Source organism: Fukomys damarensis, unplaced genomic scaffold, assembly GCF_012274545.1.
Source record: "Fukomys damarensis isolate Sample0158 unplaced genomic scaffold, DMR_v1.0_HiC HiC_scaffold_12, whole genome shotgun sequence".
NCBI classification, from domain to species: Eukaryota; Metazoa; Chordata; class Mammalia; order Rodentia; family Bathyergidae; genus Fukomys; species Fukomys damarensis.
In genome coordinates, this window is record NW_022900924.1 from 55863810 (window position 1) to 55886618 (window position 22809).

Here is a 22809-nt window from a genome sequence, read left to right on the forward strand (position 1 = left end):
CGGCGACCGTCCTCGTCATTGAGTTCCAGGCCACAGTCCTGGGGAGGCAGGGAAGCCGGTGGGACCGAGGCAGAACAGACCCCGAGACCCACACCCCGAGAGTCGGCAGAGGGGCTCCGGTGTCCCCGCGGTCCCCACCAAGGGACATGCTGGAGCCGGGGAGACCTGAGTTCCCCGGGCTTTACGCGTGGCCACTGTAACAGCAGATGTGACTCGGTGGTGGGGACAGTGCTGATCTGGGGTGAATGGAGGGGGCGCCCAGCAAACGTCTCCATGCTCTTCTGCAGGCACCTGGGGTCCCCGGGCCACGAGTGCCACCCACGTCCTCGGCGCTGGCAGGGGGACCCGCCTGCACGTCACCCACACCCCGTCCTCCCACCTACCGGGGCACACGGTGGATCTAATCTCTCCCAGGAACCCACTCGGAGCACTGAAGCCCCACGGCGTCCTTCCCGGGGCCCGGGGCAGACAAGGGCAGGGGACCCACTCCTGTGCCCCACTGCCGGGTCAGGAGGGCACCTCCCACCACACACCTGCCTGGCGGCTCTCCCGACAGGACCCTCGCCCGCCTCGCCTCAGGACTCGCCAGTTCTGCTTGTTTGGGGGGTTTGCAGAGTGGGGACGGATCCCAGGGCCTGTGCTCTAAGCTATGTCCCCAGCTCTCCTGTCTTCATATTGAGACGAGGCCTTGCCAAGTCCCTCCGTTGCCCAGGACTTGAAGCCCCTCTGCCTCAGCCTCCCACGCTCCCAGGGCCTGGCTGCGGGAGGGCCTACCTCGCAGCGGTAGCATTCCACGTGGTAGTCTCTGTCCATGGACACCACGCGGATCGTCTCATCGGAGCCCTGGGATGGAAGGGAAGCGAGGTGGGCTGCAGAGGCCGGGGGGGGCCACAGGGAGGGGTTGGGAAGACGGGGAGACAGGCAGGTGGTCAGGAGGGGATGTGGGTCAGGTGTGGGTACCCAAAGGTGCAGGGAACGGAAGGGTGAGGCCGTGAGAGGGGCAGGGGACCTCCGGGATGCCTGCCAGCACCGAGAAGAGGACCGACTGGGACATCTGTTCTTAAAAACTGTCACTGGGCTGGGCGTGGTGGCACAGGGCTCTAATCCCAGCACTAGGGAGGCCGTGAGGCAGGAGGATCACTATGAGTTCAAGGCCAGCCTGGACTACACAGTGAGAGAGACCCTGTCTCAGAAACAAAACAAAAAGTAAAAGAAATAATAAAGAAAAAGAAAAAATTAGTAAAAGACAAGCTCTTTCTACTCCCCTGCTAATCTAAGAGAGTCTGACCTGCTGAGAGGGACAGCAGGGCAGGGGCTGGGAAGCTGGCTGGTGACACCAGGGGTCTCACAGATGGACCAGAGCGAGGTGTGCTCAAGGGTGACAGCAGAAGGGAGGAGGCCAGGATGGGGCAGGTGTGCCAGGCATCTCACCTCGGGTGGGAGGATGGGGAGCCGGCAGGCCGCACACTTCGGGGCTAGCACCCTGCACAGAAAGAGGAAGCAGACAGACACTAGCGGCGTGCTGTGTCCACCCCACAGCCACCCGGCCAGCGCCCTCCCACCTGCGCCCAGGCCAGGGCTGAGCCTCTCTGGGTCTGTCTCTGTGTGCCTCTCTCCCCTTCCCTCCCCTCCCACTGCCTGTTCCCCTTCCCCTGCTCCCTCAGCAGAAAACCCTACAGTGCAGAGGCTCTGGGCTTGTTCCCAGCTGGAGCTTCCTTTGTTCCCTTGGTGCTCCAGGGGTCTGGACCAACCCCAGTGAGGTCCAGAAATCGAGGGCCACGGGTTGCTGGATTCCTGCTGAGGCCTAAACAGGGCTCCAATAACCAGCTTTTGTTCTGTTCTTACATTAAATGTGACTTTAACTGGTTCCAACCTCTAGCAGCAGCAAGGTGCCATCCAAGACTGTGCTACAGCCCTCAAAGCCACTAAACCTTGGCTGACTGTGGCCATGTGGCGCAAAGCAGCTACCATCACACTGCCACTGTGTCCACCCTCCAGCCCAGTGAGGTCAGTGTGGGCCTTGCATGCGTGGGGTTCCTGTCACCCCCCCTTACTTGTGGTAATCTCGGACACAGTAGATCTTGTTCTCTGGGTCCACGGTGAAGGGGACCCCATCCAGACACTCGTTACAGATGACACAGCGGAAACAGCCGGGGTGGTAGGACTTCCCCAGGGCCTGCAGGATCTGCGGCGTAAAGGAAGAGAGGCTAAAAATCAGCAGGGGCTATGAGAAAGGGAGGGATGGTGGGAGAAGGGAGCGTGGAGTCCCAACGTGGAGCAGGCTCCTCCCAACATTCTGCCTGGACACAGACCAGTCTGGGTAGCTGTGTGGACAGGTGGGACAGCGGTCCTCTTCCTGCAGCCTCCTGGGTCGCTGAGCTGGGAGGGAATTAAGAGGGCTCCTTTCCAGAATCCCACTCCCAGAGGAGGAGCTCTGCCCCAGAAAAAAATGCAACAGCTGGCCATGGTGATGCACACATCTATGATCCCAGCACCTGGGAGGCTGAGGCAGGAGGACTGCTCGGAGTTTGAGGCCAGCCTGGGCTACATGGTGAGTGCAAGGCCAGCTCTGACTACACAGCAAGATCCTGCCCCACTACAAACAGAACAGATATGCTAAATCCACAGGAGAAGCAGGATGCTGGGTAAATGAGGATAAGGGAGGGTCCACCACCAGGTCCTCCCAGCACAGTCTGACCCGGAGTGGATACTCCTAGCCCCATCCTGAAACCAGGGCAGCACGAGGAGGAGGACATCCTAGGGAGGGTAAGGCGGGAAGGAAGAAATAAAAACAGGAAGGAGACAAGAAACTGAAATTAAAAACCAACCAACCAACCCTGCAGCTTCAAAACTCAATCAAAAGCTGGGGGTTTAGCTCAGCCGCACAGGGCCTGCCTGGCAAGTGAGAGGTCCTGAGTTCGATTCCCAGTACCAAAAAAAAAAAAAAAAATCAAAGCCAGCCAAGGTCACAATGCCCTTTTCACCCAACACTGTTTCTTCAATACTCCTCACTCCTAAATTCTTAGGAGTCTTAAAGATCCAATACCGTACAGTCATACATTGGACTGTGTATCTTCCAATACTAAAAACCCACAAATTGGAAAGATTTCCACCCACAAAGAAACAGCAGTATCAACTGGGTACCCGGCCCCAAACTCCCAGCCCACGGCCTGCAGGCTCACCTCATTGACAAAGCCAGTGTTTGCTTAGCCCAATGAGCAACCTGACCTTACAGAAGCAGACGGGGGTACATAGTAGCTCTCGTCACCATGCTGACGACATCCCAGATACCGCACCCCTGCGCCCCTCTCTGCACAGGCCCTTCTGAATCTGCCCAATAAACACACCTGCCTGTGCCTCCCCAGGTCAGTGGAGAACGCTTCTGGGCCAGTTGTGGTGCCCATCTCCTTGCGGGGACTCCTCAGACACCCCCAGAGTCAGTGAGTAACCGAATTAGCTCGACAGGGAACTGCCCACCTCCAAACCTCCTGTGAGGGGAGACACGGTTCCCACTCCTGTGAAATCAGTGGTTCTCGAAGTGCGGCCCCTGGACCTGGGAGAAACACACACTGCCAGGCCCCATCCCAGTCTTCCCGAGTCAGAACTCCTGAGAAGGTCCAGCACATGGGTGCTTTAATGAGGTCATTATGATGCATCGATACAAGCGGGAACCAGTCTTCGATTTTCTCTAATTTGTCCTAGGCAGCAACTTTGCTGACTCAATAGCAGATTTATCTCTGCAATTCCTTGTGCTTTGAAGCAGCAAAAAATAACCAAACTATGGAATCCCTGTGAGCTAATGAGCACCCAAACACTCACAGCCATGCAAGAGGCTTTGGACAAGCTGGGGATGGCGGTGCATGCCTGTAATCCCGACACTCAGTAGGCTGAGACAAGAGGGTTGCTAAATTTAAGGCCAGCCTAGGCTACATAGTGAGATCCTGTTTCAATCAACCTATCAAACAATTAAAAGAAGGGCGCTGTCACGCTCCCTCCACTGGAAGCCTCCACTGGTAACAACAGTGCACATGAGGCCAGGGAGGGGACCTCTGGGAGGCCTCAGGATCAGAAAGCTGCAGAGTTAGAACCACCGCCGGCTTCCAAAGCCCAGGGTGCACTTTGGGCCTTGGGAGACGGATCCTCCCAGACTCATGCTGCCTTAGCAGAAAGACAGCCTCGGAAAATGTAACCCACATGGTGCCAACTGAGGATGGAACAAGTTGCCACTCTGCTGCACCCAGCAGTACAGTAATTCTGGGATGTGGGAACGCACCCTCCTGGCTGGAGATCCAGCAAGGCAAACTGCCCGGACCATCGGGTATTAGCTGTCACTCACAGAGACCTGCCCATCACGGGGTCGCATACACGGAGGGCCGTGAGGGTCACCGGATATGACGTCAGAGGGAAGCTATTAAAGATGGCGGCCGACGGCTTCAGTGGCTACTGTTCCCTCACTTTTTTAGTGGTCCGCCCGCGCAAGGTGTATTTCCTCTTCTGTTTTCTTGAGGGGACTTCTTTAAAGCACTTCTTTTCTTCCTCTTTTCCCTTAATAAATGTTAAGCTTTTAAATTCATTACTTGTCCTGTTGAATTCTTTGAACAGGAGGCTGTGAAGCACCATCAGGCTCCTACCTGTCGAGTTAACACCTTGTTCCAGAACATGTCCTCTATTAAGAAGGGGGATGCAGAAAATTTATACCAAGACTTGGACAACTGGAGCTCTACTCTAGAGCTCATATGTCCATTATTGTATTAAAATTCTTGGCAGCAGTCACGGGTTCTGTCCTTAAAACTGGGAGTCACTACCAGATAGACATTCATGGAGAAGACCAAGGAGACTGCAGATTTGATTCCTCATCATCCCCTGTAGTAGATCTCCTGTCCCCAGCCACTTCCTGCCCTTCCTGGATGCACAGGCTTTCATATAGGAAGTGGGGGAGATTCCCTTCCCCTGACCCAGGCCTGCTCTCATCTGCAGAAGGAAGAAAAACAGATGTTCCAAGTCATCACTGAATCCAGGGCTCCAGAGGACCAGCAGCCTCTGCTTCCCTACCTCACTGTAAGGAAGGCCAATCTAGACTATAGAGGGATCAGAGGCCACAGGGGTGAGGTATCTCACAGGTCCTTGGTGCACTGTGCCACAAAGCAGAGTGAGTTACCTCAGCCAGAGCTTCCTTGACCCACACTCAGGAGGCTGAGGCAGGATGATCACCATGAGTTTGAGGCTAGCCTGGGCTACAGTGAGTTCAAGGCCAGGACTATATAATGAGACCCTGTTTAAAACAACAACAACAACAAAAAAAAAAACAAAACCAAAAGAAAGCAAAACAACAACAACAGTTCTTTTGTTTTCTTGGGTTTTTTTGTTTTTTGTTTTTTGTTTTTTGGTACCAGGGATTGAACTTGGGTCCTTGTGAGTGCAAGGCAGACCACCGAACCGCTGAGCTAAATCCCCGGCCCAGCAACAAGTTTTAAGAAAAAAAAGCAATCATCACCAGACCTCTTCTCCAGGATGGAATTAATGGGTCAGGAAGGGGAGGGATTTAATGCTTCCTGACTAAAATCATGTTTTATAATCACTTCCCATGACCACTATATGAACGAAATTCCTGCAGGCAGGTTTCCTGTAGTGAGCAGTTTGACACCCCTGTTCGTCAACGTCACAACCTGACTGTATAAGGAAACTGTCCGCAACAGAGAGACAAAGACACTGCGGCCCAGGGTACCTCAGCCAGGCAGTGGCCGAGCCAGAATGTGATGTGACACCACAGTCCCTGCACCATCTGAAAACTAAGAGACAGGCCTGAAGCTCATCTTAGGAATGGCGGGCGCTCGGAAGAACACGGGCGAAGCAACCACGTTTACCTGGCTGTGGGCTGCATTTGTCTCTCAGCAACGACACCCTGTTCTCCCCGCCTGAAAGCCGCGAGGAGTACAGGGAAATCGGAGAGGGGCCAGCTTGTGCCCAGCAGCCCATAGGGGAGAGCGTGGTCAGACCCACAGCATCGAGGGGTCTGGGCAGGTGAGGACACACACACACACAGCGACAGCCCTGAGTATGGGTTCCCTTAGCCACTCAGGACGCACTGCACGGGGACGTCTTTTCATGAAACCAGCTGCAACCACAAGTAAGAAGGAAACACTGCGCTGGGCTATTCACTTCCTCCTTCCCTGATGGCTCTTCCTCCCAGGACGCTGTGGTTTCACTCAGCTGATGCTACTCACCATGTCCATGATCAGATGTCCACAAAGAAAACACCTGTCGGCAGACTGCTGGAAGCCAGAGTACTGCAGAGGCAGAAAAGGAAAGTTAGACCCAGGCCGAGTAGAGATGACAAGGAACTCCTGAGAAAGACGGGTCACCCGGTGCAAGGACAGCGCCGAACCTCCTCCGGCCACAAAAGGTATTACGCATACTCATGCCACTTGCTCCAAACACAGCGGTGCTGGGGCACCCACGGAGTGCCAGGCTCTGTGTGAGACGCTGCACTTAAAGAAGCCAAGTTCCCTGGCATCACCTGGAATCTTGTGAGACCGGCAGACTCTTGAGCCCCGCAGCAGAGCTGCTGAACCGGAAACTCAGGTAGAGTCTGGCCGTCGAATTTTCACAGGCCCTCCAGGGGGCGCTCTGAAGAATGCTCAAGTTGGAGATCACCTCTGACATCTGAAAACACCTCTGCAGCGTGTTAGCTGTTATCCTGACGCGGCAGATGGAAGCAAGGAAAGCTCCTCTCGGAGGTTAAGTGATCTCCGAGGAGTGCCTCAGTCACACATCCAATTTCGGGGTAGGGACAGAACTGAAACTAAGTCTGGTTCTCATTCAAAAACTAATGCCATGCTGTGGGTGGAGCTCAATAGCAAAGCATGTGTTCAAACCCAGCGGCAATATAAAATGAAAAAGCTAATGTTTTCTATAGTTAGCTTCAAAAAAAGTGATAAACATCTACTTTATCAAACCGCACCCACACGCTCCTAAAGTCTTGAAAGACATGAAGAACTCTCTTAAAACATCCTGGAAACTGGGCACCGTGACACACGCCTGTCATCCCACACCCTGGGAGGGTGAGGCAGAAAGATCAAAAGTTTGAGCCCTAGTGAGACTGTTTCACAAATTTAAAAAAGGCGGGGGAGCTGAGGATGTAATTCAGCGTAAAGACCCTGGATCAATCCCCATTGTGAAAAAAGGGATGTGAGGGACAGAGGGGGAGGAAGTGGGAGGGGAAGGGAAGAGGGGGCAGAATAAAGCCTGCTGGATTCTACACACTTGGTGGATATCTGAAGCTCATGTACTAGAAACGCAACTTAACAGTGAATGTACCGACTGTAGAGGCAGGAAACGGGAAAATCGGGTCCTTTTCTGCAACTTTATGCCGAAGGAGAGAGATCAGCTGCGCGTGCTCAAAGTTTAATTCCGCCTGGGATCCTGCCCCACCCCCAAGTGAGGCTCCTGTAGCTCAGGTGGGGTGGGCCCTGGCTCAAACCAGGCCAATCAGAGTCCTGCATTCCACCAACACCAATGACTTTGGCCCCAGGTGGGCATGTGACCCACAAATGGCCAATGGGTGTCAGGGAGCCATCTTCAGGCGGCAAAGGAGGGCTGGGCACGAGCACACCTGTGAGACCAGGCCAGCACTGCCGAACCAGTTTGGGTCTGGTGTCTGTTATTAGCAAGCAGGAGTCATGATGAGCCACTTCCTCCCCCGAAGGGAGCTCAGCCAATGGGAGACAGACTTGGAGATAGACAGGGGAGGGCAGGAAGGCGCGGGAAGCAGGGCGACGGCCGGAGCTGAGGCAGGGGCCCAGGCCGTGCGGGCCGGACCCGGGGAGCTGCCCAGTGCCCTGGACCTCACACTCACCAGGAAGTCCTCCTCACAGAACACTTTGCCATTGACGAAATAGAAGGCTTTTCCTCTCAGTCTCCGGCCTAAGGAAAGAACACAAAGACAGGGTAAAAAGAAAAACGTTAACACAGTGAGAAGAGGGGAAAGGCTGGAGCCAGCCCGGAGCCCTGCGCTGCGGATCTAGGGCTGCTTCCGGTTGTTCCCGGAACTTCGTCCTCAGGAGACGCTTCATTCTTTGGAGATGTTATTATCATCTCAAGTCAGCTTCACACCAGAGCACTGTGCAGGGATCTAAAGTGTGTACTCAAGACTGTACTGGGAAATGCAGCCAACGATCAGACGGGGCCACACGGGACACCAACAAATCAGTAGGAAAATGGTCAGTAACCCAATGAGAACATGAGCCAAGGACCGGAAGGGGAAGTTCATGTTAGAAGCTTGGGCCATAACTAGGGCTGTTAATAACAATCTAGTAACCGTAACATAGTGAAAGACACCAGTCCACCAGCCGACACAAATGGAAACCACCGTGCGATTCCACCTTGCTCTGAGGACTGGCTATAAAACCACTATATTTAACAAAACGTGTCTGGAGACTGCGGGTGGGAGGGTCCATTGGGATGACCGCCTGGGAACGCTATCAGTGTCACTAGAGCTACAGAGCCACATGAACCCCAGCACGGCGCCGGGGTTGCCCTTCAGAAGATCCACAAATGTGCCTAAGGGGCCCATGCTGATGTCAGGGCAACACTGTTTTCACAGAACCGGGAGCATCTTCAATATTCCCCACAATATAACATTGGATGATACACAGAAGAAAACTGGAATTATACTCAGTGGATGAGGTATTACACAACAGTATTTAAACAGGAAAGCATGTGATCTATACATGTCTTGTTTAGTTTGTTTGGTTTTTAGAGACAGGGTCTCACTATGCAGTTCAGGCTGGCCTTGAACTCACTATGTAGCCCAGGCTGGCCTGGAACTCCTGGTGATCCTCCTGCCTCAGCCTCCCGAGGGCTGGGATTATAGGCCTGTGCCACCACATCTGGCCATCGATAGAGCCACACTCCAAGTTCATTACAGCAGCTGCCCTAGGGAAGGAAGAAGCAAGATGAGGAGAACCAAGATGATTCTTAGTGATCAATCACATTCTATTATTTCCTTTATTAAAAATACACAGACCAGGCTGGGGATTTGGCTCAGTGGTTCCACCACCACCTCACAAGCACAAGATCCCGAGTTCAATCCTCAGTACAATAAAAACAAAAACAAACAACAAAAAGAAACCTGAAAAACTATACAGAACCAAAATAAAATATATGCCTGTGCATTCTAGGTGATAGGTAAATAAGTCTTATTTTCCACATGTAAAACACACAGAGACAGACACACGTACCTCTATCTTCAGATGAAACACTATAAACCAAAGCCAATAACAAACTTGAGAAAACAGCCAGGCATGGTGGTACACACCTGTAATCCCAGCACTAGGGAGGCAGAGGCAGGAGGATCACTGTGATTTCGAGGCCAGCCTGGGCTACATAGTGAGACCCTGTCTCAAAAGAAAGAAAAAGAAAAAAAAAAAACCTAGTGAAAACATCTGTGCTACATGACATAAAAAGATGACCCCAATATACAAATAATAACAGCTCTCTATGAAATAGAAGTAAAGAATGGGAAAAGACCAGACAGCCAACCAAGGTAGTGTACACCTTTAATCCCAGTGCTCTTAGGGGCAGGCTGAGGCAGGAGAATCTCAAGTTCTAGCCTAGCAAGTTCTAGCAATTTAGTGAGTCCCTGTCTCAAAACATTTTTAAAAAAAAAGGCTGGGGATGTACAGTAGTTCCATTAGAAAGCCCTGGGTTCAATCCCCAGTACCACAAAAGTAAGTAAATAAATAATGGGGAAAACAAACAACAAAGGAAGTATGAAAGACCAGTACCTGTAAAAGGAAACCTCTAGCTTTCCCCATATTTAAAAGACTATAAATTATAATAGGTGCTGGGGTTGCAGCTCCATGACAGAGCATGTGTGAGACCTTGGGTTCAACCCCCAGCGCTGCAGAAAATAAATAATAATATTATGCTATGCTTTACTGTCAGACTGGCAAAGGCCGAACAGTGACACTCAGGTTTGGTAGCAACACAAATGGACTCTCAAGCTCTTTGGAGTTTAGACACTGGACCAAATTTTTAGGAAAGAAATTTGGTATTAAATATAGTTTTGATTTTTTGGGGGCCCAAAAAGTTCTGCTACAGTAATTCATAGATAAATCATCAAAGTTAGACTGTCTAGAAGATCCTCATCTCAGCAATACATATAGTGTCTTATCAAGAATGAATGTGAACCAAATGTCCAATTCTTATGAAATAAATGATGGCATGTACACAGGTTGGAATATTATGCAGCCATAAAAAATCACGTCTTCCAATAATGATTTAATGACATGGAAACATGTAAAGTAGTTTAGGAGTCTTCCACGTACTATGTGTGCTTGTGTGTGAATACAGTTATGACTACACCTACTCAATTATGTGTACACTCACACATCAGATGTGCATCAAATGTTAATGGTCATTATCCGAGTGCAAGAAACAGGTGATTTTTAATTAGTCCTTTTCTGCAACGACTGCGTCAATTTTATAATAGCAGAGTGGGGAGGCATGGCAAGCCCTTGGGGACAACTCTGAAGCTCTCCGAAGCTGTTCCTCCCTCAAAGCTAAGGTCACCCTCACTTCAGGAAGGTTCCCAAGTCCTCCAAGCCTCACTGGTATTTCCTGACCGCCAACCTAGGCTGACAAGAGTGTCCTCGGCCAAGTGACTTCTGGGTTCACCCACAGAAAGCCCCGGACGGCCATGAAATTAGCTGGAACTACTTGTTTAAGCCTTCCTCTCTCTCCAAGGACTGAGCAGGCTCAGCACTTGGGAAAAGGGTATGCTAGAGTTTCTCTTCCGCCTTTTGCTCCGTCAGACACCTGGGTGGGAGATCTGCTGCCCTCGGTCCTGCCAGGAGCGACGTGACAGGGACATATTCAGCCCCCTTTGCGAACTGCTGCACAACCAGGAAGGAAACCAGGAAGCCAGTCATTGTCTGACCACAAATAAATCCAGGTCCGTTGGAGCTGAGGCTCTGGCCCTTCCTGGAGGGCACGGGCTGCAGTTCCGGAGAGGGCCACTAGAGGGAGCGAGGGGGCCCGCGGGAGACAGGACTTCCGGGGCGGGGCCTCCTCCTCGCCCAGCTGCACAACACTCTGGGCGCGGCCCAGCAATCCGTGCTGCGTCCTGCCTCTGGGCCAGAAACCACAGAGGAAGATCGCCACGGCTAACAGGGTTTTAACAAATACAAATCCACAAGAGCTCTGACATCTGTGAGGGCGACAGGGACGCGGAGGCCTGGGCGGCTGACACTGTGCTGTCCTAAGCTACGGGTGAGGGTGGAAAGCACTCAGCTCTGACTCACGGGGCCATCCCGGACCCAGCTTTGCCAAACAGTGACCAGTGCAGTAAATATTTACTCTGCTCCACACTGGAGAGGAACGAGCACAGAACACGGTGCCCATCTCAACTATGAAGTGTCACACGGCCACTTAACAGGCCACTTGGGCAGTTCCCGGGACACCGGAAGATGCTCACGCCGCAGAAGGGGCTCAGGGTCATTCCAGTGCGCTCACAGGAGATGCTGACATAGCAATGAACACACCAAAAGGTCGCCGTCAACTCGCGCTCAATCCCACTTTCGGTCACTACTTCCATACTCTAAACTTTAGCTGGGGGGGGGGGGGTATGTGAGAGAAACAAATCTCACTTCCGTGTGCGCACGCGCACGTGTGTGTGTGTGTTACCGGATCGAATCTAGGAACTTCTTAGTGATGTCCCAGGCACTTTTGAGACAGGGGCTTGCTAAATTGCCCAAGCTGAGCTCAAACGTGTGATCCCCCTGCCTCAGCCTCCTGGCGTGCCAGGATTACAGGCCCATGCCACTTTGCCTGGCTGAAATTGTACCTTTTTTTTTTTTACTTCATTTTTATATTCCATTTTTCTAGAATGATGTGTAACATGAAAAAGCTATTTTAAATATAAAATCTTATACTATGAAAAGAAAAACACTTCAGAAATGTGTGTCTCACATACATGAAGAGGAAGTCTGTTGCTGAGGCCACTGAGCCTGCACATGATGGAGAAGTTTGTACGCTGTTTGCTTCTTCTACCTTCCTCGCCCTTCCCTAACTATCTGCTGATGAGCAAGTTCTGAGCTTTGTTTTATTTATTTGGGTTTTTCGGTCTTTCTTTCTTTCTTTCTTTTGAGACAGGGTCTTGCTATGTAGCCGGGGCTGGCCTGGAACTTTAAGTGCTCTTCCCAAGTTAGCCTCCTGAGTGCTGGGATCACAGGCATGCGTCACCCAGCCTGGCTTGAGTTTCACTTCAGAACTCACCCAGCTGGCTACAGGCACCTCCCTGCCCAGGGAGCTGGGTACCTGACCCCTTGTCCAGACACTAGAGGCTGGGGAGGGGCCCAGCAGCTGCATCTGACTCCTTATTACCCAAAATTCAAAACCTGAGGGCCCTCCCCACAGATGCGCAGGCCCTTGAGGGTGGAACTGAGTCACTCTTAATGCCTCAAACTGCAGTTTCCTCTCCTGGTTTGAAAACCACCGGAGCTCAGACACCGCACATGGCGTTCAGCGGGTTGGCACAGTGTCAGAGTAAGGCAGAAGGACAGACTCCTGCTGACGGCTTCCATGTTCCGGGCACCATGTGTGGGGCTCTCGAGTGTTTCTGAAAATTATTTAAAACCTTGATGTGTTGTGCACGACAGCCCCACCCCCTGTCCCTGCACTGCCACCTGCCCTCGGCAGGAAGTCGACACTGGCACTTCCTCCTCCAAGTCGCCCACTCTAGGTGTCAGAGAAAGGCGAGGGTGCCCCGCACCGTGAGGCAGAAGTGAAGACGCCACTTGTGTCTGGAGCAAGGACGGGCAGAACGCATGCTCTCAGCCGGGCGAGGTGGCTCACAGTGCATTGTCAGCCCCAACGTGACGACTTCACAAGAGCGTGGGTCCTGCACCCTGACATGTGCTTGATGCAGGGCGCCAGGAGGCCACCAGCACTACCGAGTGCCACCGACAGACAGAACCCAGCCTCTTTTTATTCCTGTCTTTACACCCAAGGCTCTTTCATACGGCAGGCCATGATGACATCTCACGCAGGGGCTGTGAGCCCTCGTGGTGACACACCCAGAAGAGACTGCTGCTGACACTCCGGCCTCCCTGGAAGAGGCTGGTATGCCCATCTTTGGGGCGAGGGGACCCCTGCGGTGGGCCACAGCCAGCAGGAACAGCTACCTGAGCTTGCAAGGCAAGGAGGCGGCAGGGAGACCACCAGGCAGAATCGCACCAGGCCCGACCAAGGAAATAGACAGCTGGGGGGCCACTCAGGCACCCCTGTCCCTGTGTGGGGCAGAGCAGGGGCAGAACCCAGGATCACCTCCTCGACTCCAAGCTACAGCCCGAGGCACCACTGGGTGGCGCCAGAGCGTAGCTGGCTGCCCGCGGGGCGCAGCCTTTTCTCCACCTGGGAGTAAGACGCCCAACATGGCAGGGACGTTTCTTACCCGACTATGGCAGGGTTTGCATTTTGCCAGCGGGAAACAAAAGCTAAAGCGGTCAAGTGACCTATGTTGCTAAAAGGAGAGTCATGGTTCAAGCCTGGTCCCCCTGGGACAAAATGTTGGTTTTTGGTCTTTTCAGACAGGATGTGGCTGTGTAGTTCGGGCTGGCCTCGAACTCACCCCTCCAGGTCCTGCTCTCTGTCGTCTGGTGTCAGATACCAGAGAATTTTGCACATCTCCTGCACTTCCAGGGGCGCCCCTCCCTCTGGGGGGCTCCAGCTCACACCGTTACCCCCAAATACCAGAGTTCCGGCATCAGGGCTTCCACATGAGGCTTGGTGACCACAGGCAGGCTGCTGACAACCCAGGCTGCTGGGCCGGGGCCTTAGCTTCTGGTTTTAATAGTGGGAGGGTGTGTGAGAACTCACACTGCCAGAAAGTTGGAGGCCGTGTGGATGGCACCAGTCCAGGGCCCACACTTTGAGAACCACCCAGTGAGGCTGTCCCCTGTCCTGGTCCAAGCAAAGTGCTAAGCCAAAGCCTAGACCCTCCTGGATCATCGGCACCAAACATAAAAATGCTGGCTAGGTGGCAGGGCTCGTGTTACAGCTTCAAAATTCTGCTTTCGGAATCAGGCTGTTGCCCAGCATGGTGGTGCAGGCCACAAATCTCAGCACTCAGGAGGCTGAGGCAGGAGGATCGCTGAGTTTGAGGCCATCCCAGGCTGCACAGTGAGTTCAAGGTCAGAACTACAGAGCAAGAGCCTGCTCTAGACAAAACAAATGAAGCACCCATGAGGACAGAGCAGGCAACAGGCACACTGGCCACACACCAGACACCCAGTCTTTGAGTTCTGTGTCAGAAGTGCTCCTGATTTTCATGGTGCAGCAGAGCTTATGAAATACTAACTGATAAATGTACAGAGCATCTGCTCCAGAGACGCTTCCCACAGTGGCGCTCGATTCTGCTCCAGGGCACCCGTACTGAGAAGGCTATGATGGCCCTGTCAGCTGCAGAGGCTGTCACTCCAGGCAGCTGCACAACACAGGCGCAGCTGAACCTCGGCCGGCCACCTGCGCTTCACCTCCCTTCCAGAAGGCCATGAGCGGTCCTTAGCTGGAGCCATCCTGAGATTTCAGTTCCCAAACACCTCGCCCGCGAGCAAAGTGGGGCTCCCCCAGCACGGAGCGGGGCTGAGAGAACGGGCGCCAGAAGTCAGCACTCACCGGACCGGGCGCTGGGGTCTGGTCCCTGTCAGTCCCATCCCCCTGCCCACCGGGCTCTCCAGACGACAGACATGAATACGGTAACTCGAGAGGCTCAGTTTGGGTCTTGAGCGGGCACTCAATGGCCTCCTGTGACCAGGATGTCAGAGCACAACCCAGCCCCGCTACACACGGCCTTTTCCAGAGCAGATGAACTTCGAAAAGGTACTGCTGGCCAGGCGTTGTGTGTGATGCCTGTAATCCCAGCACTCTGGGAGGCTGAGGCAGGAAGAATGCAAGTTTGATCCCAGGCCATGCAACCTGGTGACTTAGCAAGACCCTGTCTTGAAATAAAGCATAAAAAGGGGCTGGGGATGCAGCTCAGTGCAGCCCAACCCACAGGACAAGGTGGGGGTACTGCTAATAAAAGCAACTAAAATCAACCACGTTGGCCTGACTCCAAGAAACGGGGTGCAGGCTCGCCGGGTTCAGCAAGCCAAGGAATGGGCAGAAGGTGGGAGTGGGGTTGCTCAGGCTGGGGTCCCCCTAGCCTCTGCCCTCCCAGGAAGGGGACCCCAGGCTGCCCCGAGCCTCTTGAGCCACTTAGCAGAGGCGTCACAGCGGGGAAGCCAGCGACACCCTCGAGGACTAAAATGACTCCTCGTCCTTCTCGGCTCTGCTGTGGTTACCAGCTGGGTGGGGTGGCGTTTAATTTCCCTCTGTCTGACTTGGTCTCCTGTAAAATGCAGTCCCACAGAAAATGAGACACAGTCCCAGCCCTATCACAGCCACTGCGCCAGCGGAGGTCAGCGCCGCTGTGCACCCTTCCCGCCATCTGCTCCAATGTGTCCTTCTTGCCACCTGCGGAGCTTCTTCCATATTTTTTTTTTAAAGATTTTTAGTCTGGATCTCGCCCTGCAGTCCAGGCTGACCTTGAACTCACTATGTAACCCAGGCTGCTGGCCTTGAATTTTTTTTTTTTTTTTTTTTTTTTTTGGTACCTGAGATCGAACTCGGGACCTTGTGCTTTCAAGGCAGGCAGTGGCTCCACTGAGCTAAATTCCGGACATGGCTTTGAATCCACAGCGATCCTCCTGCCTCAGCATCCCGAGTGCTGGGATGACAGGTGTGTGCCACCACGCCCGGGTCTTCCTTGCTGTTGCAGCGTTACAAATCCACTCTGCTTTTCTGTTCCCACTGCATCAGGCCATTGCTGACCAGGGCAGGGAGAGAGCACTGGGAGATGCGAGGCTGCAGCTGGGCGCAGGTCTGCACTCGGCTCCGAGATGGAAGAAATCCCGAGGTGGCGAGGCGGACACAATGCCTGCGCCCTCCAGCCAAGCCTGGGGAGCACCTGAGGCCAGCAGCAAGTGGAAAACGGGAGGCTGGGAAGGGTCGCTGTTTTCAGCTGCTAGTGGCAAAGCCCAGAAGGCAAAAGAATGCGAAATACCCAGGGCTCCTGAGGCTAAACCTACAACATCTAGAGTCCAAAGGTGACTGGGCACCATGGGGCAGGAACACATGACTCACCACGAAGAGGGCACGGTCCTGACCCCCAGCCCTCGGAGGCTGAGGCAGGAGGATCACCACGAGTTTGAGGCCAACCTGGGCTACACGGCGAGACCCTGTCTCAAAAACCCAAAGAACCCAAGCAGCTGACGAGCCCTTTCCTGGGACTCCAGGCGGCTCCCTACTTCCTGCCGGGTCAGAGCACCTCCCTCCCAAGGCCTAGGTCCGTCCTCGTCCTCACGTCCCCTGTCCCTTGGGGGACGAAATGGTGCTGTGCTGTCCTGCAGGCTGCCACCCTGGGAGACTTTCCCAGGCTGGAAATGATCTCTGGTGCCTGAGGGCGTGACGGTATCCCATGACCTCAGGGCGAGGGTGGAGTTCCCCCAGGTGGGGCTGCCCAGCTGCCCCTCGGTGTGCCCCCGCATCCTGAGTGACCGCTCCTCCCGGCCCTCAGCGGCCTCCGGGCTCGGGCTGTCCTGGGCACTCTCGTGCTCCCTGCCCCCGGAGGACAGTGACTCCACCAAGCAGCTTCTGGCTCACACAGTGGAAAAGTAACAGCAAGTGTGAGCACTAAGAAGGGCGGTGGAGCGCTTCACCATGACCCCCGGATGGAATTCCCTTACTCTTTACAAAATGAACAGAATCTTCCTTTTTATCTACTTACCTATTTATTTTTAGACAGGGTCTTGCCAGGCTGGCCTTGAATCTGCAGTGACCCTCCCGCCCCAGCCTCCCAAGGGCTGGGATCACAGGTGTGCGCCACCAGGCCCGGCTCCAAATCTCCAGTCTTAGGGAGGACGCGCCCCACCTACTTCCTCCCTGCTGGTCTGCTGTCCTCTGTGGGACCCCTTCAGGCGCTGTCTTCCCTGCATCCCTCCTCTCTCTGAACACGGATGGCGCCAGCCCCTGCTCAGACACCTCTGGACACCCAGAGCTGGCCTGCTGACCACTGCCTCTCCTGCCCGCCCACTCGGGTGCGACAAGGGTCACAGCGCACATCTCCACGCGGCCAAACACTCACAGCAAGGAAAGGGACCGGGGCCGTGGCTCCGCCCTTCTTCAGGCAGGAGCCGCAAGGAGACCACAGGAAGGGGAGACGCAGACACCAGGAAGGCAGCGGGAACCGGGACCACGCGCGGTGTTGTGGACACTTCGTGATCGCAGCTCCAGAGAACAAGCACGAACCCGGGCCAACCCGGGCAGGGAAACTTAGAAGTGAAAGCGCACGCTAGGATCAGACTTCACCTCCTGAGGTGCGGTTCTCACCGCCAAACACGAACTGAACTGAACGTCGCCGCCCCGGACCCTGAGCCAGAAACGTGAGCACCGGGCAGGGGACCCACCTGGGCGTGACGCCCTGCAGCCGGCCAGAACCCCAGGGGACGCAAGTCCTGCCCTGTGTCCCCACGGCACACTGGCCAGCCGCTCTGTCCTCAGCGCCATTCCTTGGACCGACAGGGACAGGGACCCAGCGAGCTGCCCAAGGACCCACAGGGCCAAGGTAAATGCGGCAGGGCTACGGCGCAGCAAAGCCGACACAGGCCTGGCCCCGGCACCACGGTCTCGCAGCCCCACCCAGCTTGCTCCACCACTGACGCAGGCTGGGGCTCTGCGCCTCGGCAACACCAGGGAACCCCAGCTTTGGGACAACAGGCGCGCAGAGCTCGCCATGGAGGGCCTCTGCTGGAGGAGGCACTGGGGCCTGGCCTTCCGGTGCCGGGCAAGGGCTCCACGGCTGCGGAGCACCGTGGGGCGGGGTGGAAGTGACAGACGGACATTCAGAGGGAGGACGGGGAGAGGAAGGAGCACGCGACGGATAGCGCTCTGTCATGCCTCACACAGGCTTCCAGTGTACACCCAGGAAAGCCCTCGGAGCTCGGTCCTTGTGAGAAGAACTCCGGCCTCTCAGAAACAGAAGGCTTCTCAAGTGCAGCCAGAGGCTCTGCCCTGCGCCTGGGCCCCCTGAAGTTGCTGTGCTCCAATCCCCACCTCCAAGCCCATGGCTGGAAGGGGCAGGGCCTCAGGAATGGGGATCCCGCCCTGATCAGAGAGGCCGGGAGCTCCTGCGCCCTTCCAGGAGGACCCAGAGAGAAGGCACCATCAGAAGCAGCTTGTTCCCACCAGCTTTCTGCTAAACAGGTCCACAGTGCTCAGAGACAGGGAGAGGCCAGGCCAGGCGGGGAGGTGGGTTCCGGGCAGCCTGGGGTCTCAGGGTGGGGCACCACACAGCGGAGCCCCTGAGCAGCCCCGAGTCTTTCCTGGTGTTTGCCACCAAGGGCGAACCCTGCTCAAGGCACAAACCACGGTCTGTCAGGCACGTGCTCTGGGCTGCAGTGTGAGCCCACGGAGCCAGCTCTACCCCGGGCACCAGGAGGTGTGCAGCGGTGCCCAAGCCGCGGCGAGCAGGCGCCTCCTCCCCTTCTCCACAGAGATGAGGCGCCAGGCACCAAACCGGGGTGCTCAGCCCGGGGTGCCTGAGGAGCCCAGCCCCAGAGCTTCCCTCTGCTTGCCCGGGCCTGGCTGGGTTCCGATCTCCCGGCTGACACCAGTGAGCTGCCAGGTTCCAGCCCGCAAGCCAGATGCCCAGTGCGTGCGTGGCACACTCGCCTCTTGGCCACTCCAGGCCCAAGCCCGCCCGCATCACACTGGCCGTGGCTGACCGTCGGCCCATCCTCCCCCACACCCACACTTACTGCAGGAGGCACAGGTGAAGCAGGCGTCATGGTAGAGGTTGCCCATGGCCTGGCAGGCCTGGCCGGCCCCAAACACTCCTTTGCTGCACTTCACGCAGGCTCCTGCAAGGCAAGAACACACCGGTGAGTCCAGAGAGCCAACGGGGTCAACTGAGTCACAGCAAAGCCAAGGGACAGGGCGTGAAGCCACCCTGCCCTCGACCAGCCCATCGCTGGGTGGCTCCTTCGGATGACTGTCCCTCTGTGAGCTGTCCTCTTCTCTCTGTTTTTGCTGGATGGACCTATTTCTCATTTTTATCGGTCCACGTGTGGTGCATGATTCCCTTCATCCTGGAATCACAGCCTGGGGAGCTGGCACGGGTACCTCACGAATCTTAATTCTTTTACGTCGCCTTCCCTCCCTCCATCCCTCGTCCCTTCCCAGCTACAAGAGCTCTCTCTCTCCCTTAGCCAGGCGCGGTGGCACATGCCTGCAATCCCAGCATTCGGGAGGCTGAGGCAGGAGGATCGCTGTGAGTTCGCGACCAACCTGGGCTACATAGTGAATTCCAGGTTAGTCTCAGCTACATAGTGAGACCCTGCCTCAAAAAAAAATAAATAAATAAATAAAACAAACAAACAAACAAACAAACAAAAGAGCTGTTTCCTCCCAGTCCAGGCCTCTGAGCAGCTGGAAGCAGCCCCAAGCAGGACCTGGGCCCGGCTGTACACCTCATCCTCCGCTAGGGTTCAGAAAACCCAAGTGGGCCAACCCACTGCCCTGCCGAGTTCTCCGGAGATGCCTGGGTCCCGGCTGCACCAGGACTGTAGCTTGCCAGGCAGGCGGGTCAGGCAGTTTCACTCCAATCACTGCCCTTAATGCTCTGTGGACCCCACAAGTAGGGCTATTACCCTCGCTCTTTGTGAAAAGGACCAGACCTGAGCAGTGCCTCCCCCCATACCCCCATGTTCTCTCGGGCAGCCCCGCTGAGGGCCCTGTCACTGAGGCTGGGCTCCCCTCCCAGTCTGCAGGAGCAGCAGCCCCTGGGGGACAGTGTGGGCCCCGTGAGCACCACCCCAAAATGCACAATACATGGACAGACACACATCATGGAGGATGCAGGTGAGGCGACAAGGTGCCTGCCGCGGCATCAAATGAGTTCCCCACAGCCCCCTGCCCGGGAATGGGCCCCATGTCTGTCCCAGCCAGCCCAGCATCCCCACAGCAACAGCACAGGCCGGGGACCGGGCGTGAAGCCCCTTTGGAATAACTCACCCGTGACACGGAGGTGAAGACATCACAATTATGTAAGTAACATGGGAGGTTAAGAAAAGGGCCGGGCTTGTGGCGCACGCCCGTGATCCCCACACTTGGGCGGCTGAGACAGGAGGATCGCTGTGAGTTCAAGGCCAGCCCAGACTACATAGTGAGACGTGTCTTAAAAAAACCACAATAAGGGCCGGGGATTTAGCTCGGCGGCTCGGTGGCCTGCCTTGCAAGCGCAAGGACCCGAGCTCAATCCCCAGTACCAATAAATACATAAATATGTAAAAGGGCTCAGAGCCAGCACCGTGCACACTGCTATCCCAGCCCCTCGGGACGAGCAGGAGGACGGCGGGGCCCAGGCCAGCCTGTGTGACTCGGTGAGACCCTGTCTCAGACGAGAAAGGCTGGGGTGCAGCTCAGCGGTATCGCGCCCCTGGGTTCAGTCCCCAGTACTGAAAAGAAATATTCAAGGAGAAAATACAGCACAACACGAAGAGTGGTCGCCCCTTGTCCTCCTACCCCTCCCCACACCCCTCTGCCTCGATTCTCTTTTCTATATTTTCGCAGGGCTGGTGACTGAAGCCACCACCCAGCCCCGCCTTATTTCTGTTTTCTAAGTAACATTTACCGGAAGAAAGACAGCTTCTGCCTAGGAGAGACAACAGGGGTTCCGAGTGGGTGGCCCCATCCTACTTCTGAGACATTTACTTCAAAGTAAATTGCAGAGGGCGGCCCAGTTGGCCCTAAGACCCTCCCTAAGCACTGTCATTAACTGGAGTCCATGCTCTGCTCACTTATCTTCCCGAGTATGGCTCTCAACAGTAAAAGACACAAATTACAAGCCGACCACTCGGCACGTTTTAACCGACCCCGTGTGAGGCGCCGGCTCCGGGCTGCTCTTCCCGGGGATCTGCTGTGCTCCGGTCCCTGGGGCTGCCCAAGAGCCAGACACAAAGCGAGGAAGGAAGGAAGCCCTCGGCCGGGAGGGGACCCTGAGACGGGGCAGTGGGAAGGCAGACCGTCCAGGGTCCTGGGGGTGTAGGGGCAGAGCAAGCACTGCAGGCTCCGTTCCGGGTCCGGGCGCCCCAAGTTCCAGGAAGGCCCTGCCGCTGGCTGAAGGCCACGCAGCCGTGTGTGGAGATGGATCTGGACCCGGGACCTTTACCGCCAGGCTCTTCCAGCCTCGGCCCTCGGGACGGCTGGGACCAGCGCTGCCCTAGAGGATCGGTTTCCCGTGGCTGCAGACTCAGGGAGCTGAGGAGAGGCGGGCTCCACACGGAGGAGAGCGAAGGGCCGGCGGGCTGCGCAGGGCCTCACCACCCGCACGGCAGCCATCCAGGCCCCAAGGCTGCCCAACATACTTTCGGCAGAGCAAGAGGGGAAGACAATCTCCCCGAAACTGCACCCACCGCCCCATAACCCATCTCCAAACTGCAGCCAGAGGCACATTTTTTTTGAGACAGGATCTCACTTTGGAGCTCAGGCTGGCCTTGAACTCCAAAAGCGGGCTGATCTTTCATCTTCCTTGAACTGTCTGAACGAGGTAATAGAGACATACAAGAAGCTGCACACATTTAAAGGGTGACAGTTGCCTTCACTGTGAAATCACAAGGAAGGCGGTGCATACTCCCCAGCCCAGAAGAGGCACAGGTCCTCCCGCACGTTGTCTGTCCATCCATCCGCCCGCCGACGGGTACTGGCGGGGTTCTGGTTTGGGGCTGTTACAAATAAAGCTGCTGGCAATACACGTGCACGTGGGTATTTGGCCAAGTTAGCTCATTTTTTCTTTTTCTTAGTACTGTTTTTCAGTATATAATGATCACATCTGTCGTGAGAAGTCCGTACACATACCTAACATGGCTTAGTTCATTTCTTTTCAGGGTTGAATGATATTCCACTGAATGGACGTACCAGTGTCTTTATCCCTTTACCTACTGAGGAGCAGACTGCTTCAAGTTTGGGCAGTTATGAGCGAAGTTGCTGTAAATACCCATTTAGCTCATTTGACTAAATGCTAAGGAGCATCACCAGAGATTACATGGTAAAACAAAGGAAAACAAAACATGCTCAGTTTTGTAAGAAGCTGTCAAACTGTCATCCAAATGCCGGTACAGGATTTTTAAAGAAATTATACTATTCCTACAGGGCAGGGTGAGGACTAGGGGCAGTTTCCTTTGTTAAAAGACACACAGCCCCAGGCAGCAGCCGGAGGATGATCCCAGCCAGGCCCTGCACTCCCTGTGGGCAGGGCCTTCTGGAAGATTGGGGTGGCCTCACACTCAGCCATCCGGCCGGCTCTCCTCGGAGGCTACGGCTGGGTCCCAGGGGATGGGAGCTTGGAGCCGGGCCACCCACACTGGGGAGCAAGGACGCCGCATCCTGCAGGGACCGCACGCTTCAACTCGTCAGTGCTATGCCAAGTTCGGCTGCAGAGTAAACCGGACTCCATGATTAGCACTGTGGCTGGCTGGTTCTGGTTCTATGAATATCACCAAGGAGCTGGAACCGCGGGCCCAGCTGTGGTTTCAGACTGGAGTGGGTGGGGACTCTTCTCAACGTGCCTCAGGGACACAGGATAGGGCAGCGCTTGAGCCAGCATGGAGTGGGCCAGACACACCAGGCCTCCAGCCCAGCTCACGATGCACAGCACCAGGCCCAGGCTGGAGCCAGCACCCCCAGACCCAGCTACCGCCACCTCCCAGTGCT

The 22809-nt window shown here is 55.3% G+C and overlaps 1 protein-coding gene across 1 annotated transcript in view; it reads right to left on the reverse strand.

The window, feature by feature from the left end:
* The window catches only part of Limd1 (LIM domains containing 1), a gene marked incomplete at its 5' end in the record, with an annotated part of 35168 nt that overhangs the window by 2060 nt on the left and 10299 nt on the right, over nucleotides 1–22809 (reverse strand). The window contains 7 exons of the mRNA XM_010624581.1: nucleotides 5–38; nucleotides 775–843; nucleotides 1432–1483; nucleotides 2055–2185; nucleotides 6225–6287; nucleotides 7856–7923; nucleotides 18858–18959. Of these exons, the coding sequence (XP_010622883.1) occupies nucleotides 5–38; nucleotides 775–843; nucleotides 1432–1483; nucleotides 2055–2185; nucleotides 6225–6287; nucleotides 7856–7923; nucleotides 18858–18959 (519 nt within the window). The remainder of the gene's footprint in view (nucleotides 1–4; nucleotides 39–774; nucleotides 844–1431; nucleotides 1484–2054; nucleotides 2186–6224; nucleotides 6288–7855; nucleotides 7924–18857; nucleotides 18960–22809) is intronic.